The 19,315-nt window shown below is 37.0% G+C and overlaps 1 protein-coding gene across 1 annotated transcript; it reads right to left on the reverse strand.

Annotated features, from left to right (window-relative positions):
* Window positions 1–739: 739 nt before the first annotated feature.
* LOC132065037 (uncharacterized) lies at window positions 740–1,138 on the reverse strand. Its single transcript, XM_059458260.1, has one exon. It carries the CDS (start codon window positions 1,136–1,138, stop codon window positions 740–742), a length of 399 nt encoding a protein of 132 aa, XP_059314243.1.
* Between the last annotated feature and the right edge of the window lie 18,177 nt (window positions 1,139–19,315).

Genomic DNA, 19,315 nt, shown 5'->3' on the forward strand with positions numbered 1-19,315 from the left:
ATTTCAAGCAATCAACACACCAACTAAGGTCTAACGATATGCTATACACTCTTATCATGATCAATCAACACATTTTCACATTAAAATCAAATAGAGCATGTCATACCTTAGAGATTAGGAGGGGGAAGGTGTGTGCAACAAACAAATGGTCTTGAATTCCAACCAATGCAAAACTACCAAGACTTGGGAGGGGGGTTGCGATTAAAAGGGGTCGGTAGAGTGTGAATTATGCTTGAAACTGACAATTAGTGATAATGGGAGGAAGTGTAACGTTTGAAATTGAAGAGGAAAGTGAGAATGAGACGGTCAAAGACCCTTTTATACTCACGCAACTTGCGGTCAATATGCGGTCGCATTCACTAGTTGCGGTCCCGCAAACTCTTCGCAAGTTGTATTACCTGACGTGTCATTCCATTGGTGATGCGAGCCTACATGTGACCGCATGTACGATATGCGGAGCTACATCAGGCCCGCCTGTTCGAAGTTTTTGCACAACTCACTGCTAACCCTTGGCTGAAGTTTGCGGCCGGAAACTCAGGATGTAGTCCCGCATGTGGGCCACAACTTTAGCCCACTTAAAATTCTCATTTTTCTTGGGTGTTTCACTCCATTTCCTTACTACATTGAATCCTACACACTTCAACAAGTGTTAAGAAAAAGAAAAATGTAGAATTAAAAACTTGGGTTGCCTCCCAAGAAGCGCTTGATTTAACATCGCGGCACAACGGTATCACCTTTTTTATGGCTCATTGAGGAAGATAACCTCAATAATATTTGCTTCATTGGGGGAGCCCAAGTAGTGCTTCACTCTTTGCCCATTCACCTTGATTCCATTACCATTTGGGCACACAAGTTCAATTGCTCCATGTGGGAACACTTGGGTGACTTCAAATTGGCCCGACCACTTTGACTTCAACTTTCCAGGAAACAAACAGAGTCTTGAATTGAACAAAAACACACGATCCCCCGGAGTGAAGTCTCTCTTCAAAATCTTCTCATCATAATGATGCTTCATGCGAGCCTTATAGAGGGAAGAGCTAACATATGCTCTAAAACGAAATTCATCCAGCTCATTTAGTTGATCCAACCTCAACTTTGAGGCATCACTCCAATCTAGATTCAACCTCTTAAGGCCCATAATGCCTTATGCTTAAGCTCTACCGGGAGATGGCAAGCTTTCCCAAACACCAATTGGTAAGGAGGCATACCTATTGGCGTCTTGTAAGCCGTCCGATATGCCCACAATGCATCATCCAACTTCCTTGACCAGTCAGTCCGGTTAGCATTCACGATTTTAGAGAGGATGCTCTTGATCTCCCGATTTGACACCTCCACTTGCCCACTCGTTTAGAGATGATAAGGGGTGACAACTTTGTGCTTGACTCCATATTTCTCAAGAAAAGTCTGAACAACCGGTTGCAAAAATGAGAGCCCCCATCACTAATGATTGCCCTTGGATTGAGAAAGTATACCTCTTCAAGAATGCGGTGACACTTCTTCCTTCATTATTAGGGAGCGCGACGACTTCCACCCATTTGGACACATAGTACACCGCCACAAGAATGTATTTGTTATTGTAGGAACTCACAAATGGACCCCTAAAGTCAATGCCCATACATCGACCAATTCAACTTCAAGAATATGCGTCATTGATACGGTAGCGGGTTGATATTTTTTTCTGATTCGTATTTGCACTTGTCTCATTTAAAAAGGAAAGTGTTCCGGGGAAGTACGGTTGTCAATCGTACAGGGAAAAAGGAAAAATATACCTCTACATAATGGTGCTCTAGAGTCGCCACCTAATTTTTAGGAAATTAGAAAAAACCAATTCGAAAAGGGTTCATTTAAAACGGCTAAATTTTAAAAGAAACCTAATCTAACTAAAGTATGGGTAAGGGTTCTGGTGATCCCCCAGGGAAGGTGTTAGGCACCCGGTATTAAAGATCCGTAAAATACGGTTGACCTACGGGTTCTAATAGTATGCCTTTGTAGATACGAGTTGTTTGTAGTGAAAAATTATTTTAGCTTATATTCCCGCAACAAAAGAGTTTAGTCATTCATGCAAAATACGTCACATTTCAAGAAACGAAAGTGGTAAAATTTTGCCCAAAATTGGGCGTTTGGGTGTCGGACTAGAACACTTAGGCTAATACCCGAAGGCTCTTAACCTAAGTAGGACTCTACGTAAGTCCACCCAAAATAGTTTTGAAAAAAATATTTTTTAAAGTATAGAAAATAGTTTTTAGGAAAATAGTTTTAGGCATACTATTATAGTCCGTATATTAATCGTATTTTTTATATATATATATATATATATATATATATATATATATATTTTATTTTTTAGTCTAATATTAGTCCAAGGTCATTTTGAGTCCATTTGTCCAAATTGTCCATAGGTACGGTCCCAATTTGTCTCAATGTCCATAAATTGCCAAGTCCTTTTTGTCCAAAATTTATATTTTTAAGTTTGAGAAAATATCCATTTTTGCCCACAAGTCCGTTTCTATCTCAAAAATCAATTTTTACCCGCCAATTATTATCAAAAATCAGTTTTGTTACTTGGAAATGATTTTTAGCAACTCTAAATTTGTGACAATTATTAAAGGGTTTCAATTGACATATAATTGTGCAACAAATAATTTAAAATGTAATTAAAGTAGAGGAGTTGGGCCGACCAAGCCCAAAGAGGAAATAAAATAACATGCATTGACTTAATCCGCTCCAATATATGCTCCATTTTGCTCCATGGTTGGGTTAACTCGATCTAGAATGAGTTAGTGGGCCTCGTTGGACCCACCAACGGATAGGGATGTTTACAAATAAAAGGGTATACAACATTAGTACTTGACCAAAGGACATAAATTAAATTTACATGGCCAAAAATTAAATTACAATATAACTGGGCCAGGCCCATAATTACTAAACTAATAGGGAGGGGGACATTTATGCAAAAAGGGACAATTTAAAAAAAAACATATATATCGGTTGAACTAGTATATAGGCCCAATTGGCCCAAACTCTGAAATGTGCATGAAATTTCTAAGTATTGAACTATGATATACATGGTATACTAGGTGATATACTTGTATATACCTCTAAAATTTTTTTCTAAGCAAAGTTTAGAAGGGCATACCCTATATACACTAATATACACTACAAAAATATTCAAAAACCATAAAATAACTCATCCAAACTACTTAAAAATACTTTATATTTCCAAAAAAATAAACTAAGATTTAAAACTTATCCTAAGTTAAACTACACACAAGAATCCAATTTAGCTAACAATGATCAAGCCAATACGATTAAAATTGTCAATAAAATAACAAGTTTTTTATTTTCAAGTAGTATTCCAATTAATCAAATAGGAAAACACAACTAGTTTAGCACAAAAATATACATGTATTGAAATTTAAACTCAAAGTAAAGAAAACAAAATTTTGAGTCAAATAAATAGTCAAAGTTCATGGTTAATCCAAAATGAAACATTCTTATTCAATAAAGGTTAAATCCCAAAATCTAAGATTAAGAAAGTTGATGCATTTTAAGGTCAAACAAGTTCAAAGAAAAACTTTCAATCCAAACTTAACTCACCAAATGTTATCTAAACAAAGCACAAAGCAAACCAAGTTTCAAACTATTATCTAAACTATTTTTTCAAGGTTTAAACTCACACAATCTTCTCATTAAAGGCAAAGTGAGTCAAATTACAAGTGATCAAAATGTTTTGAGGAAAGTATCGTCGGCTAAAGGACCACAAAAAGAAGGATAGCTAATAATACAACTAAGAAAGAAATATATTGAGATGCAATTATAGTCTAAAAGATTTCGATAGTTATAAAACAAGCAAGGCCTCAAGGCAATAACTCCTAATGCCAAGAATCACACAAGCAACAAAAGATGCAAGACATTAAAGTCAATTTTTTAAAGGGAAAATGCAAATATTGAGAAGAAAAGAGGTAAATTAGGAGTGTCAAGCAAGCCAAAGAGGCAAACAAAGAAAGGGTATGAAAAGAAACAAACAAAGAAAGGTTTCACCAACTATTTTTTCACTTTCAAGAAATCAAAGAAAATAACAAAGTGGATCAAGTTAAACAAGGAGTGTATTTTTGATAGCTATTCCTAAAACATTTCAATTAAACTAGTGTCAAGTTCATTTTTAATCTTTGATTACCAAAACAAAATAGCACATAGAAATCATAAGTGTAGGAATCAATTTCAAAATGTTGACTAGTTTTTAGCCTATCAATGATTAAATGCCTAAATGATTCACAAGTTTACAATCTAATTCCGTATTCCAAATGCAGGTAATCAATTAGTTTTAGATAAAAAATCCAAGTTCAAATTCCTAAAGTAAACTTTTCCAAAAAAGGTTAAAAGTAACAACCATTTCAAAGGTGTCTCTAACGACACAAGGTTTTAACAAAAGGTTACAAATGTCTAAAACAAGGTTTCACACAAATGAGCCAAAGGCACAAGTAGAGATCAAGTACGTACATATAACCATCGTAACTAGTCACAAGTCAAAAGGTTTCAAGTTCAAACAATGATGTCCTAGCAAAGTGCTATAAAGTGAGACTAAAAGGAACATTATACTATTCCTAGGCGCAAGTAATTTGTTCCGTTTAATAGTCTTAATCGAAGGAGTTTAAAGAAGGCAAGAATTCAAAGATAAATATATAACCAGTTAGGAAATTATAGTGTCAATGGTATGAACTTAAGTCCCAAAATGGTATATTAAGTGATGGTACTACTAAACAAACAAGCAAAGAGAGGGTACAAACATATAAGCCACAGAACTAAGTCACTAGGCAAAGAAAAAGACAAACAAACAGATAACAGTCTTTTCAGCAAAGGCTTAGTTTTAACCTTTTACATATGCCTATCTTCTATGTGATCTACTATGCAAAAAGTTTAAAGAAAACTTATGATCAAGAACCAAGTCACAATCTTAAGGACATCAGAATTATAAAGAAAGGGAACAAAGATAATGCAAGGTAAAAAATAAGACAAGTCAAAAGGGACGAAAAGAAAAAAAAAAAAAAAAAGTTTGTACTTGACCTCTTCATACTTAGTTTTAAAACAAGAAATTAAGCTTCCAAAACTCCTTACACTTCTAACTTTTTAAATAGGTTAATAGAATAAAATTGACAACACACACAAGTGTTCAAAATGACACTTAAATTTCTCAAAAATCATAAGATTAGCAACAGTGACATAAAACATCTAAAACAATCTTTTACACACAAGGTTCTCATTTTAAAAGACCACATATCTCACTAAAAATTTCTAGAATCTCAAACAAGTTTTAAAATTACAAACCTTTATCCAAAATTAACTCAACCCTTTAAAAGACACTTAATAGGACCAAAGAAAAACAAGACAATTTCAAACAAGGCGAAACAATTCCATAAATCATTCAAGTTTTCATCTTTAAATCTTATATAACCACACAAGTTTCAAAATGACCCAAATTAAAAAAATTTTAAGACTCACAAGGCAATCAAACAAAGCATTGGCAAGTTGTTCAAAGTTTCAAGGATCCATAAACACACTTTTCAAATCATCTTAATATCTTCCAGAATTTTGATGAGGAGAAGTCTAAAGTTATTAATTTTTTTAAAAAATCCATTTTAAATCTAAAAGGAAGCCAACAATCTCAAGTTTTCAAACTATCAAAAAATTGGACAAACCAATACCATCAAAAAAAAATACCTATTCATCCTTCAAATTTTTATATTCTTAGTTACAAAATGGAACACTAATACACAAGAACCTAAGTTCATTTTTAAAGATAAAAAAAATTTTGCTAAAGTCATCTTTTATACCATAAAAAATCAAGTCAAAAAGACAAACTCATAACTCACAATTAGGTATGTCATTTTTATTAACCAAATTAGTAAAAACTAAACAAAACAAGACAAAAATTGCCAAAATTCAATGACACAATCATATGTTTAAAACAACCCAATTCTTATCAAGAGAAAAAAAAAAAATATTTTTTTCCTTTTTGAACAAAAAAAAATGAACCTCAAATAACACCATGATGGACTAATGAACAACTCAAAACCATTAGACCTCAAAAACACCTCAAATCTCTAGGAAATTTCAATGGAACAACAATAAACATACAAAAAAACCACTTAAAGCTTCCATTTTTTCATATGTTAAACCTCAAATATTAAATTATAGTACTAAGAACATGTAACAACCTCATTATTAAAACATATATTTAATAAGTCATTTTAAAACAATTTTAAACAAAAATTTAAAACATGATAATTAAAAAAGAGAAAACCATTTAACACTAGAAAGTTTAATAAAGCAACATAACTAAAACTACTTATAACATTTTTATTTAACACTCAATAACTCAATAAACATGATTAAACAAAAAAAACTTTAAAAAATCATAGGCCAAAAATAGAGTAAATAGGTTAAAATGAGGTATTAAGGGCAACCAAAAAAAAATAGAAAATAGTTGAAAAATAAAACTTCAATGACCTCAACAATATCTTCTAACAAAAACCCTATTTTTTTAAACCTTATAACTTATAATAATAACTATAACCTTGTAATTTAGATAAGCCTCATGAAACATATATATATATATATATATATATATATATATATATATATATATATATATATATATATAAATATTTGGAAATCATCATTAAACAAGCTATATAATTTAATATAATAACAAATGCTAAAATAATCTTAGATTTTCTAAAAAAGAAGAGATAGAGAGAGAGAGAGAGAGAGAGAGAGAGAAAAGATCAAAGGGAGGAATTGGATCAACACACTTCAACACCAACACTTAAATCCTTTGAAAATCAACCCTTTTCTTTGAATTTTTGTAAAATATCCCCCGATATCTAGAATATATTGGTAAAATTATGTATAATGTAATCTCTTATATAGTATATTGATATAGTATAAAATCTATCTATATAAATCTTGTAAATAAAAAAACTAAAATCAGAGATTTAATACACATTCTTCAACACTTAAAATTTTTTTGCCTAGCCCCAAAAATAAGATCCAAATGGCCATTCTCTTCTATTTATAGGATAAAAAATAGGTTACTTAGGGACAAAAAAATGGAAAACCTACATTTTTCCCTATAAAATTTTCCCATTTGAAACCTATTAAAAAAATATTCAAATTTCAAGTAAAAAAAATCGAATTTTTCCCAAAATTTTTACTAATTGTACTATTACCAATCGGAAAATAGCAATATCACACAATATAAAAAATTTATATCCTAAAATCCAAATAAAAATCCAATAAATCGCAAAAACCGGAATAGTACATGGTCATCAACATATACAAAAACCCATCAACGTCATATTGTACAAAATACCCTAGAAACCCCCCAAAAAATTTAAAATATTAGCTTCAAAACAAGCCTAATATTGATATAGTTCCGGAGAATATTTAAAAATGTGAAAAATGCGGTCAAAATGAGCCGTAATTCATACGTCGTCTTAATTAACAATTTTTCGAGTTAGACGGAGCGGGATATGTATTTTTCTTTTTTGAATTATATTTATGAAAGTAAATAACTCGTAATTTTCTTGCAATTGTCAATTTTTACAGAATAATAATTAAATGTCAATTTTTGCAATTTTCTCGGGATTTTTGAAATTTTAATTTTTTGAGGGTGCATCCTTGCTCCGTCTTTGACTCGGAAATTTTGAAAAATTAAAATACGCGTCTTATGAGGTGAAAATTAGGTGTCAACAATTGCCCCTTCGGAGTTCGAGGATGGCAAGGCCATCCTTGAGCTACGAATTTGACAAACCTAATTTTTACCGAATAATAGAAATTACAGCTCTTTTTGCGCAAAATTTCAAAAGTATGGCCGGACCCCGGTTTCTGGGCTTCCTACATATCTCAGGTTACATGAGAATTCAGGCCGTTTGTAGTTCTGACTCTATGAGGACTATGAAAATAAAGAGTTTTCTTTAAACTATCTCGAGGTGTCTCGAGATAATTATAGGAATATGGCCGATCCTCGAAACTTGAGTAGCCTACATATCCCTGGCTTTGGGAATCAGGCCAATTGTAGTTCGACTCGATAGCCCGAAAAGGAATATCCCTTTATGTGGGAATCCCTTTGGCTATTTCCGGTTGAAAATCCGAACCGGAGGCGGTTTTTGGAAAGGATTTATTAGTGTTGATGCTTGAAGTGATCTCCAATCCCTGGTGTAGAAAGCTTGACTCTCGTACACGGTTTCTGACCGGTTGCCCAAGAAAAAGTTCCACGTATGCTCCGCATGTTTTGAATCCGGCTTTTGCTTCCATCTTCGGTAGCTTCTAGCTCGTTTCCAAATGTTGAGTCCTGCGTGTTAGTCTTTTTTTTTTAAAATTTTGATTTTAATGTAGTCATACCTGAGTGGCATTTTGCCATTTTGTTGACATTGAAGTCATCCTCCGATATTATGTCCGTCTTTTCGCAAATGCTTGTCCGTCTTCTTTCTTTTCTCCTGTAAGTGTGTGTTTTTCGTGTATTTTTTTTTTTTTGAAAAAATGATCTACTCTGGATAATAATCACGATACTTTGACCGGCTCTTTTTCATCATTTTCAGATGTTTTCATTGTTCAATGATAACTTCCGTTGGGATCTGGGTCGGGCTATACCGCATTTTTGCGAAACCTACACACCCCAGTCCGATTGTCATTTTCGTAAGCAAGATGCTACTAATGAAAACCATGTTTTCAAGTGCGGGGTCATTTTTGTTTCTTATGACATCCGCCACCCCTAAAAATTTGGACTCACATCATTTTCACATATTGCGGTGACTGTCGCAAATCTGGTGTCGACTGCATCGTTATCCTCATACGAAGTCTGCGGTATACCAGTTCGGGACTACATCACTTATAGTCAAAAATACCCAAATGTAGACTGCACATCAGTATGCGGTATCATATTCCTCTCATGATGACTACTAACCTCTGTGTCCAGAATTACAGCATTTAGTCAGAATATTCAAGTTAACTACTGCATATTCAAGTGCGGAGCCTTTTCTCATGACTACCACTATCCCTGAACCATGATTACGTTAACTTGAAATAGACTGCGATAGCGACCGCAAATCTTGATGTAGGAATCACATTCGTATTTCAACGATTGTGGACATCAACCTCGGAATTATGCTACCTATTTTTGGCTATATATATGGATGACGACTCAGCCCCTTCGGCACGTAGTCGTTTAATCCATATCGTCATCTTGAGGAATGAAGCTTACCTCGGTGGCAAGACTGACACCTTCCTTTTTTGACTCCGGGGAAGAATACCCGCCCGTCGACAGGGTTCACATCTTCCAAAAGGACTAGACTCGATTGTGAATACGGCATTTCAATACCGATATCAACGCGTCATCTTCAAATTTGTAGATTTTTAAGACGTCTAATCAGTCAATGTATCAAGGCAAGCCATGCGACGTCTAGGCCGGGGTCTCAATACCTTGACACAATACTGTTTAGTGGAGACCAGGCTTTCGGTAAACCGTGATTATATCTTTCAGTAGTCTTAAAATTTTCTTTTGTAAAAATCTTTGTGCTCTGCAAAACGAACAAACTTATCAGCGTAAAGCAAACTTTACTTAGGGAGGGCTTCGTTACCCTTTCGTATACTCTTCTGTGCCGCTATTCCTTGAAGCTTCTTCTTCACTTGGCTTGTTGTCGTTATCTTGTTTTAAACATCTTAGCAAACAAGTTAGTGTAAAACATCCATGCTTGTTTGTTCCTGCATACACAAAAAAATTTATCAGTTTCCTTTATGGTCGACCGCTCTCCCTGCACATGGACTTCTTTTGTCCACACTTCGGCAGAAGGAATGCTCAATTTCCTTAAAAAAAATCTTTTATTGTTTTAAAGAAAGTTGAAAATTTTTGGGCGATGATTTTGGAAAATATATGTATATTTGGTATATTATATATGTTTCGAAAATGATATATTTTATACACGCCCTTTTAATGTCATGACATTAGTTACTCAAACAAGGTCTTCCGTCTCTTCTTCTTCTTCTTCTTGATCTCGACTTGTGAAATTTTCGAATCCCTTTCGAAAATTTTGCCCCAGTTTGTATACATCTTTGTACCAACTCGAATTTCGCTATGTCGAAGGAATTTTTGAGACCCTCTCAAAAATTTTGCCCCAGTGTAAGTGTGTACTTGTCGATTCTTGATTTTACCGTGCTTGAGGAATTTTTGAGATTCTTCTAAAAAATTTTGCCCCCAGTGTAAGTTTTAATCAATTCGTTCCTTTGTACTGATATATTTAAAGAATTTTTGAGGTCTTAAAAATTCTGCCCTAGTTTTCTTGTGGGGTTACCTTTATCTCTCTCTTGCTAAATCATTTCTGAGGTTTCCTAAGGTTTATTGGGAATTTTGTTTGGAATGACCGAGCTCGGGAGAGCGCCTACGTATCCCGTTTCGGGAATCAGGTCGAAACGTAGTTCGGGGTAAATATATTGGAATTTTTTTGTGAGACCGAACTCAAAAGAGCGCCTACGTATCCCAAATGGGAATCAGGTCATAACGTAGTTCAAAATACATAATTTTGGATTTTTGGGTTAAAGCGACCGAGCTTGGAAAAGCGCCTACGTATCCCCTTATAAGTATAGGGAATCGGTCCTCGCGTAGTTCGTACATATTTTGGATTTGGTTTTTTCTAAGAAAAATGCAAAATTACAAGCAAAGGAAATGCAATTAAAGCAACATAAACTATAAAAACTCTGAATCTTCGTAGTCGTCTTCTTCTTCACACGTAGTATCTCTTGATGGCATCTGAATTTATTGCTCTTGGCCACTCTTGACCATCCATCTCAGCAAGTACCACAGCTCCTCCTGATAGTACCTTTCGCACCATATAGGGCCCTTGCCAGTTTGGTGCAAACTTTCCTTTGTATTCTTCTTGATTTGGGAATATTCGTTTGAGCACCAATTGCCCAATTTGAAAAACCCTAGTTCTCACATGCTTGTTGAAAGCTCGCGCCATTCTTTGTTGGTACAATTGACCATGGCAAACAACAATCATTCGCTTTTCATCTATCAAAGCTAGTTGTTCATACCTCTTGCGGATCCATTCTGCATCGTCCAACTCAACTTCTTGTATTATTCGAAGTGAAGGGATTTCTACTTCGGCTAGTATTACTGCTTCAGTGCCATACACCAACAGGTATGGAGTGGCCCCAGTTGAAGTTCTGGCAGTAGTGCGATATCCCAATAATGCATAAGGCAGTTGTTCATGCCAGTCTTTGTAGTTATCAATCATCTTTCTAAGGATCTTCTTGATGTTTTTGTTGGCGGCTTCCACAGCCCTATTCATTTGTGGCCGGTATGCGGTTGAATTTCGATGAGTGATTCGAAACTGCGCACACATTTCTTTCATCAAGTGGTTGTTCAAATTAGCCCCATTGTCTGTTATGATTGATTCTGGGATACCAAATCGGCATATGATGTTGTTGCGCACAAAATCCGCGACTACTTTCTTTGTTACTGATGCATAAGATGCCGCTTCCACCCACTTGGTGAAGTAGTCTATGGCGACCAAAATGAAACGGTGTTTGTTTGACGCAGCTGGCTCAATTGGTCCTATGACATCCATGCCCCAAGCGGCGAATGGCCAAGGCGACGTCATAGCATTCAGTTCTGTTGGAGGGACCTTTATCAAGTCTCCATGAATTTGACACTTGTGGCATTTCTGGACGAATTTGCTACAATCATTCTCCATGGTCATCCAGTAATAACCTATTCTTAAGATTTTCTTTGCTAGCACGAACCCATTCATGTGAGGCCCGCAGGTTCCAACATGCACTTCTTCAATCAGTCTCGTGGCTTCGATGGAGTCAACACATCTAAGTAATCCTAAATTCGGGGTTCTTTTGTACAGGACATTCTTGCTGAGGAAGAAACCATTCGCCAACTTCCTGATAGTCTTCTTCTGATTTAAGGTGATTCCTTCGGGATATTCTCCTTTCTCCAGGAATATTTTAATGTCAACGTACCAAGGTTTTCCATCAGTCTCTACCTCTACAAAAGCACAGTAGACTGGTTGATCTCTGATCTCAAGTTTGATAGGATCAATGTATCTACTATCAGGATGCTGAATCATGGATGCTATTGTTGCCAATGTATCAGCAAACTCATTCTGGGTTCTTGGGATGTGTTTGGACTTGACTTCTTAAAACCGATCTGTCAATCTTTGCACATGTCCAACATACTGTATGATCTTCTCATTTTTGGTGGCCCACTCTCCTCGAACTTGATGAATCAACAAATCCGAGTCGCCAATTACCTGAAGATCTTTCACATCCATGTCGAGGGCTAAACGTAGACCCAAGATACATGCTTCGTATTCAGCCATGTTGTTGGTGCAACTGAAGTTCAACTTGGCGGCCACTGGATAATATTGTCCTGAGTCTGAAACCAAATGGCTCCGATTCCTGATCCTTTAAAGTTGACCGCTCCATCAAAGTATACTTTCCATCCTAATTCATCTTCATTTTCTTCGCCCTCAATTGTCATTATTTCTTCATCCGGGAAGTAAGTCCACAAAGGTACGGGATTGTCATCTACCGGGCTTCCTGCCAGTAGATCTGCCAATGCTTGCCCTTTAACTGCTTTCTGTGCGACGTATTGAATGTCGAACTCACTTAATAGCATTTTCCATTTGGCCAACTTCCCTATCGGCATAGGTTGGCGAAAGATGTACCTTAGGGGGTCCATTCTTGAGATCAAATGAGTCGTGTATGCAGCCATATAATGTCTTAATTTCTGAGACACCCAGGTTAGAGCGCAACACGTCTTTTCCACCAAGGAATATCTGGATTCACAGGGTGTGAACTTCTTACTGATGTAATAGATGGCTCTCTCTTTCTTGCCTGTTTCGTCATTTTGTGCCAACATGCACCCAAAAGCATTTTTCGATACTGACATATATAGCAGCAAAGGACTTCCCGGCCTTGGCGGGACCAAAACGGGTGGATTTGACAGGTATCTTTTGATTGTGTCAAAGGCTTTCTGACAGTCCTCCGTCCATTTAGTTGGAGCATCTTTCTTGAGGAGTTTGAGAATTGGTTCTATGATTACTGTGGACTGAGCGATGAAGCGTCCAATGTAATTCAACCTTCCTAAGAAACTCATGACCTCTTTCTTTGTTCTTGGCGGTGGGAGTTCTTGGATTGCTTTGATCTTTGTGGGATCTAACTCAATACCACGACGACTGACTATGAATCCTAGTAATTTTCCAGCAAGCACTCCAAATGCGCATTTTGCAGGATTCAACTTCAGATCGTACGTGCGAAGTCTGCTGAAGAATTTTCTTAAGTGCTCAAGATGATCATCACCCACTCGAGACTTGATGACGACATCATCCACATACACCTCAATCTCTCTATGCATCATATCATGAAAAATGGCGGTCATCGCCCTCATGTAAGTAGCGCCGGCATTCTTGAGCCCAAAAGGCATTACCCGATAATGATATACTCCCCATGGTGTGATGAATGCCGTCTTTTGAGCATCTTCTTCATCCATCAATATCTGATGATAGCCCGCGTAACAATCCACAAAAGATTGCACCTCATGCTTGGCGCAGTTATCAATGAGTATGTGAATGTTTGGGAGTGGAAAATTATCCTTTGGGCTAGCGCGGTTAAGATCACGATAGTCCACACAGATCCTTATTTTCCCATCTTTCTTTGGTACCGGGACTATGTTTGCTAACCATGTCGGGTATGGTGTCACCTCAACAACTCCCGACTGAATCTATTTTTCTACTTCTTCTTTAATTCGGATGCTGACATCAGGCTTAGGTCGCCTGATTTTCTGTTTTACCGAGGCAAATCCTTCAAGGATCGGCAACCTATGGGCAACAATGTTCGTACTCAAACCCGGCATATCGGCGTATGACCAAGCGAAAACATCTTCATATTCTTTCAACAAACTCCGATACCCTTCTTTCTCAGTTTCTGTCAAATGCACACTTATTCTAGTTTCCCGAACCAACTCCTCATTTCCTAGATTAACTACCTCTGTTTTCTCTAGGTTTGGCGTTGGTCTATTCTCGTATTCTTCTTCGACATCTATCAACCCTTCTGGTTCAGTTATCTCTTCTTCTTGATCGTCGTTTTGTTCGTCGTCATTTTTACTTGTTTCGTAACATGTCATGACATTATTTGTGGCCTCTCGTATTATTATATAAAACAAAATAACACGGTTATTAATCATGTAAAAGCAATTTTAATTATAATACATATATATATATATATATATATATATATATATATATATATATATATATATATATATATATATATATATATAAAGTAAAACGATTTTGTCTTATTGTAAACTTTGAGGCATTTTCATTGAAATTTAAAAGAGTGATACAAACTGTGGTCCTGACTCGGAATGGAACATCGAGCCATTTCCGTTATTAAACAACACGTAATAAGAAAACATGAAAAGGCGACAAGCCGGGCCTCAAAGCCGACTTTCGCCGTTTTTTCTGAAAATGAGCATTCTTTCTACCGCAGAGTGAACAACGGGGTAGAAGTCCATCCACTTGTTGTTTCCCCTGGCTTAGCACGATGAATCTCCAATGCTTCAAAGCATTCTTCAATGATGGCTGCGCATTCCTCTTCCCAAAACAACGTCCTTAAACCCTCTTCTGGATCTTTGCTGTTGTGACTCAATGGGCATGCTGTGAAGGACTGGTATAGATGAGGGAATGGCTTTCTCATTTCAACGGGACCTCTTGGTCCATATTCTTCTTCTTCTTATTCCTGACACGGCTCGTATCCAACCCCAAATCGATATTTCCCATTTTTTATACTCACTGGTTCTTTGATTCCTTGTAAGTTCTTTCCCAGACCTTTCCCAGGCTCAAACCCACTCTTTATCATAGTTGTAGCAACCATTTTGTAGACCAGTGGCATAGGGATATCTTCATCATCTCCCCTACGATCTATCATGGCTAGTTCAACAGTGTGAAAATCAACACCAACTGGTGATTTCTCTATGACTGGTACATAATTGTTTGGATAGTTGTGGATACTTCCTTTACCGTGAATCACGACTTCTTGATCATCCCATATGAATTTGAGAGACTGGTGTAACGAAGATGCTACAACTCCAGCGGCGTGCAACCATGGTCGTCCCAATAATAAGTTGTAGCTTGTTTTGATATCCATGATGACGAACTCCACTACGAACTCTGCGGGACCCATTTGTATGTGTAGATCTATTTCTCCAATTGGGTCGCTGGTTGCGCCATCATAAGCTTTTACATTTGTTCGACTCTGGCGGATTTTGCCAACATCATACCCGAGTTGTTTCAAAGTCGTCACAGGGCATACATTCAACCCAGCCCCTCCATCAATCAGCACTTGAGGGATAATCTTGTCACGGCATTTGACTATTATATGCAAGGCCTTATTGTGGGTCTTACCCTCTCTTGGTAATTCATCATCAGAAAATGATAGCCTATGCGCTCGTACAACATACCCCACGATCTTGGCCAATGTTTCACTTGTAGTGCCGGCAGGTACTTGGACTTCATCCAAAGCTTTCATTAAGGCTAAGCGATGTTGAGACGAACTGAGTAATAATGACATTACTGATATCCTGGCAGGAGTCTTATGCAGGTGCTCAACAATCGAATAATCCTTGACTGGCATTTGCCTCCAAAAGTTTTTGGCTTCGCCTTCAGTGATTGGTCTTTTCTGAGGGTTTTCGCGACGTGGCGCTTCGAGCACAGGCTCTTCTGGAGCATAACACCTTCCAAACCTGGTCATACCCTGAACCACATCGACTATCTCTTTTACTTTATTGACCATTCTCAGATGTCGTGGTTTGATCACAAAGGGTGCATTCTCAACTGACACTGATGTTTTGAGTATAAAAGGGTCGATGTTTTGAGGGATATTTGAATGGCTCGTTATGTCTTAATTCGAAAGGGCCTAACATTTATTTTCGCTCTTATAGAGACAATGAGGTGACAGTGCTTTCCAACCCTTTAATATCTGGACAAATTATTGCAAGGCTCTCTTCCCATTCATCACCTCTTTCTATCATGTGAATCTCTCCTCCATGTTTCGGGAGGATTTGTGTCCACATCTTTGTACATCTCATTTTCATGGCATGACATCACATTCAAACCAATATTGCATTGCATTGCATTATGACTTGAGCGAGATGTCTCCGAAGATTCTATGGTGTTGATTGTTCCGTGAATTGATATGTTTTATATCGTACTTACTTTCCTTTATATTATTTCGTTCTACTTGTTTAGACATTGTGTTAACTATGAGACATTTATGTATTATTATGAATGCAGTATCAGCCGGATCTACTTCTCTCGACAGTTATTCGTATTTAGATGCTCTTATTGTTTATATTACTTTCCTTTCAAGACATGACTTGAGACATTTATGTATTATTATTCAGACCAGAGTTATTCGTATTTAGATGCTCTTATATGACCAGATCAGATACTGGGGTGGATTCGTTTACTTCCGCACTTATCTATACTATACTATATTGTGAGACTTACGTCATTTGCTTCTTCCATTATTTACTATATTTATTGATTGTGAACGTTAAGTTAAGGGTTCGCCTACCGAGAGGGGGATGGTAGGTGCCCGCATGACCAAGGCTAAAATGGGTGGTGACAAGTTAGTATCAGAGCCCCAGGTTACCCGGTCTTTAATACAAGAGCGTGTCTAGTAGAGTCTCGTGGATCGGTACGATGAGTTCCGTACTTATCTCATGGGGAGGATATGGGACATTTAGGAAATCTCATCTTCTTTCTTTCCATCGTACTACTTTATTCAAATTGGTATTTGGGAAGACCAAATTGGTATCTGACTCTTATCTCGTCTCTCACAGATGGTGAGGACTCGAGCTACTACAGCCCGAGTTCAAAAAGCCGAGCCCGAAGCTACGCGCTAGCAACCGAGGTGTGCGATGGCCGAGGACGCGTGTAGCGAGAGGCCGCGGGGCTGCCCAGCTAGGGGTAGAGCTCCGATGGTAGGCCAGCGACGAGAGAGGTCTCCATCTCCCGAGCCCGAGTGTTATATCTCGCATTTTGTACGTCGAAATATTTTAAGTTAGTTGCGACAAGTTAAAGACAAGGTTATTTTTCCGACTTTGTTTTAAGACATAAGTTGCTTATGAATTTTGTTGGATGGAAATATTAAGGAATTTGGGGTTAAAAGTGAATTAGGGAAAGTTAGACATTTTATGAAAATTGGGGACCAAAAATGAGTTAAGGGAAGGGAAAATTTCATGAAAAATTGATCATGTGGCCATGCACATGACTTGTGGGCCATGGCCACATGGAAGCTAATATATGCATTATAAAGATGACTAAGGGATCATTTTTCATCATCTCCCAACACTTAGAAAAATCAAGAACCTTGGAGAAGGAAACAATCAACAGCCATTCGGCCATAGCACAAGAAAAATGGAAGATCATAAAGCCCCTCCAAAAAAATATTTTCTTCTAGTTTTCATACCAATTGGAAGGTCCTCGTCAACATGGAGGGGTTGTCGGAACAAGAAAATCATTTTTGTGCCATGAATATGATTCTAGCCGAGAAAGAACAAGGTGGAAAAAAAAGGTATGGTTCAATCTTATTTTTCATGTCTTATGAATTATTTGCGCATGTTGTGATATGTAGAAATAAATGAAATACATGAAATTGTGATGTTGAAGTAGTAGCCGTGTGGCATAGTGTGGCCGTGTGGTGTGTGTGTGTTATGTGGGAGTGATGAATTAATTGTATATAGCTTGTTTGTGTGTTGTTGTAATGTGTAGAAAATGAATGGAACTCATGGAATGATGTATGTTGTGGAATGGCCGTGTAGGGGCTGTTTGGTATGCAAGAAATGAATTAACGTTATCTAGTATTTTAGTTGTTGTCGTTATGTATTCTATGATGAGAATGAGAGTTCAATGACTCAAGTGGAAGTTGTAGCCGTTTGTGGGCTGTTTTGGAAGTTAATGAAATTATAATATGGTTTGTAGTATTTATGAAAGAATGTTGTCATTGTGTGAGTTGTTGATATAGTTGATGAATTTGGCGGAAAGAAATGTATTGTTGTTGTTCTTATGGAAATTTGAGGTTTCGGGTGGAGTGGAGCATTAATTGGATTGTTTGGAATATTGTGCGGATTGTTGGAAGTATTCTTGAATCGTGTTTAAATGGTTTTGGATTGTTATTTGAATATGTGATCGTTGATATTAGTTTGAATATACGTAGTTGGATTGAATAAATGAATGTCGTCGAATTAAGTAGAAAGGAGTTATTAATATTAGAATATGTTTGGAATTGCGTATTGATATCGTTTATATGGTTGTTGGTGTTGTTGTTGAATATTTGGCCGAGTTAAATTCTCGGGGATGTCCAATTTATAGGGAATGTCAAAATTTCGAGAAAAAGTAATGGCTTGGAATTGGATTCTTCGATGTTTATGACTAATATTCAATATCTATTGACGTTGTGTAGACCTTGGAGAGTCGAGACGTAAGTTCGGATTAGCTTAGGAAGCGGCTAAGGTATGTAAGCTTCACCCTTCTCTCTTTGGCATGTCTTAGTGAAAAGTAAGTTATGACGCGTACCCTGAGGTAATTCCGCTCTTGCGGTCCGAGCATGTTTATGATCCTTATTTGTTTCTTGATATTCATGTTCTCAATGTAGTCAAATTATGGTCTTTATGTTTTTTTTTCACATGAATGGATTTCAAAGATTGCATGAAAGTTGTTTTCAAAAAGAGTTTATTTCTTAAACGATTCCGAAACTACGAACGTCCGTAACTTTCACAGAAAGGCTCGGATCGCTTCGATATGTTTGTGGTAAGTCCTAAGGTAAATAAGGTTCGTGACTTTCCGAGGCGGACTCGGATTAGTTTGACGTACGGCTATGATCTCTATGGTTCTTTAATATGTTTATAATATTTGATATGTTTCTGAATAATGTCCGAAAGGTTTTTGATATAACTATTGTCCCGATTTTCGAATGACGATCCGTTCAACTTACTTCATTGAGTCTCTGAAAATGTTTTATGTGCATATAGTTTCTCACTACTCGCTGCCAAGCTCAAGGCATCTTTCACTGAGACCCGGGCCAGGACACGCATTCGTGCACATTCTACTGCATTATTCACCGAGTCCCTCACTGTAGAGGGCCGGGACACGCTATATATATATATATATGATGCGATGAGATGGGGATGGAGTGCCGATGGCATACCGAGTCCCTTGCTAGCGGGGCCGGACACGTTTATTCACCG

The sequence above is a fragment of the Lycium ferocissimum genome, chromosome 1, assembly GCF_029784015.1.
Source record: "Lycium ferocissimum isolate CSIRO_LF1 chromosome 1, AGI_CSIRO_Lferr_CH_V1, whole genome shotgun sequence".
Lineage (NCBI taxonomy): Eukaryota > Viridiplantae > Streptophyta > Magnoliopsida > Solanales > Solanaceae > Lycium > Lycium ferocissimum.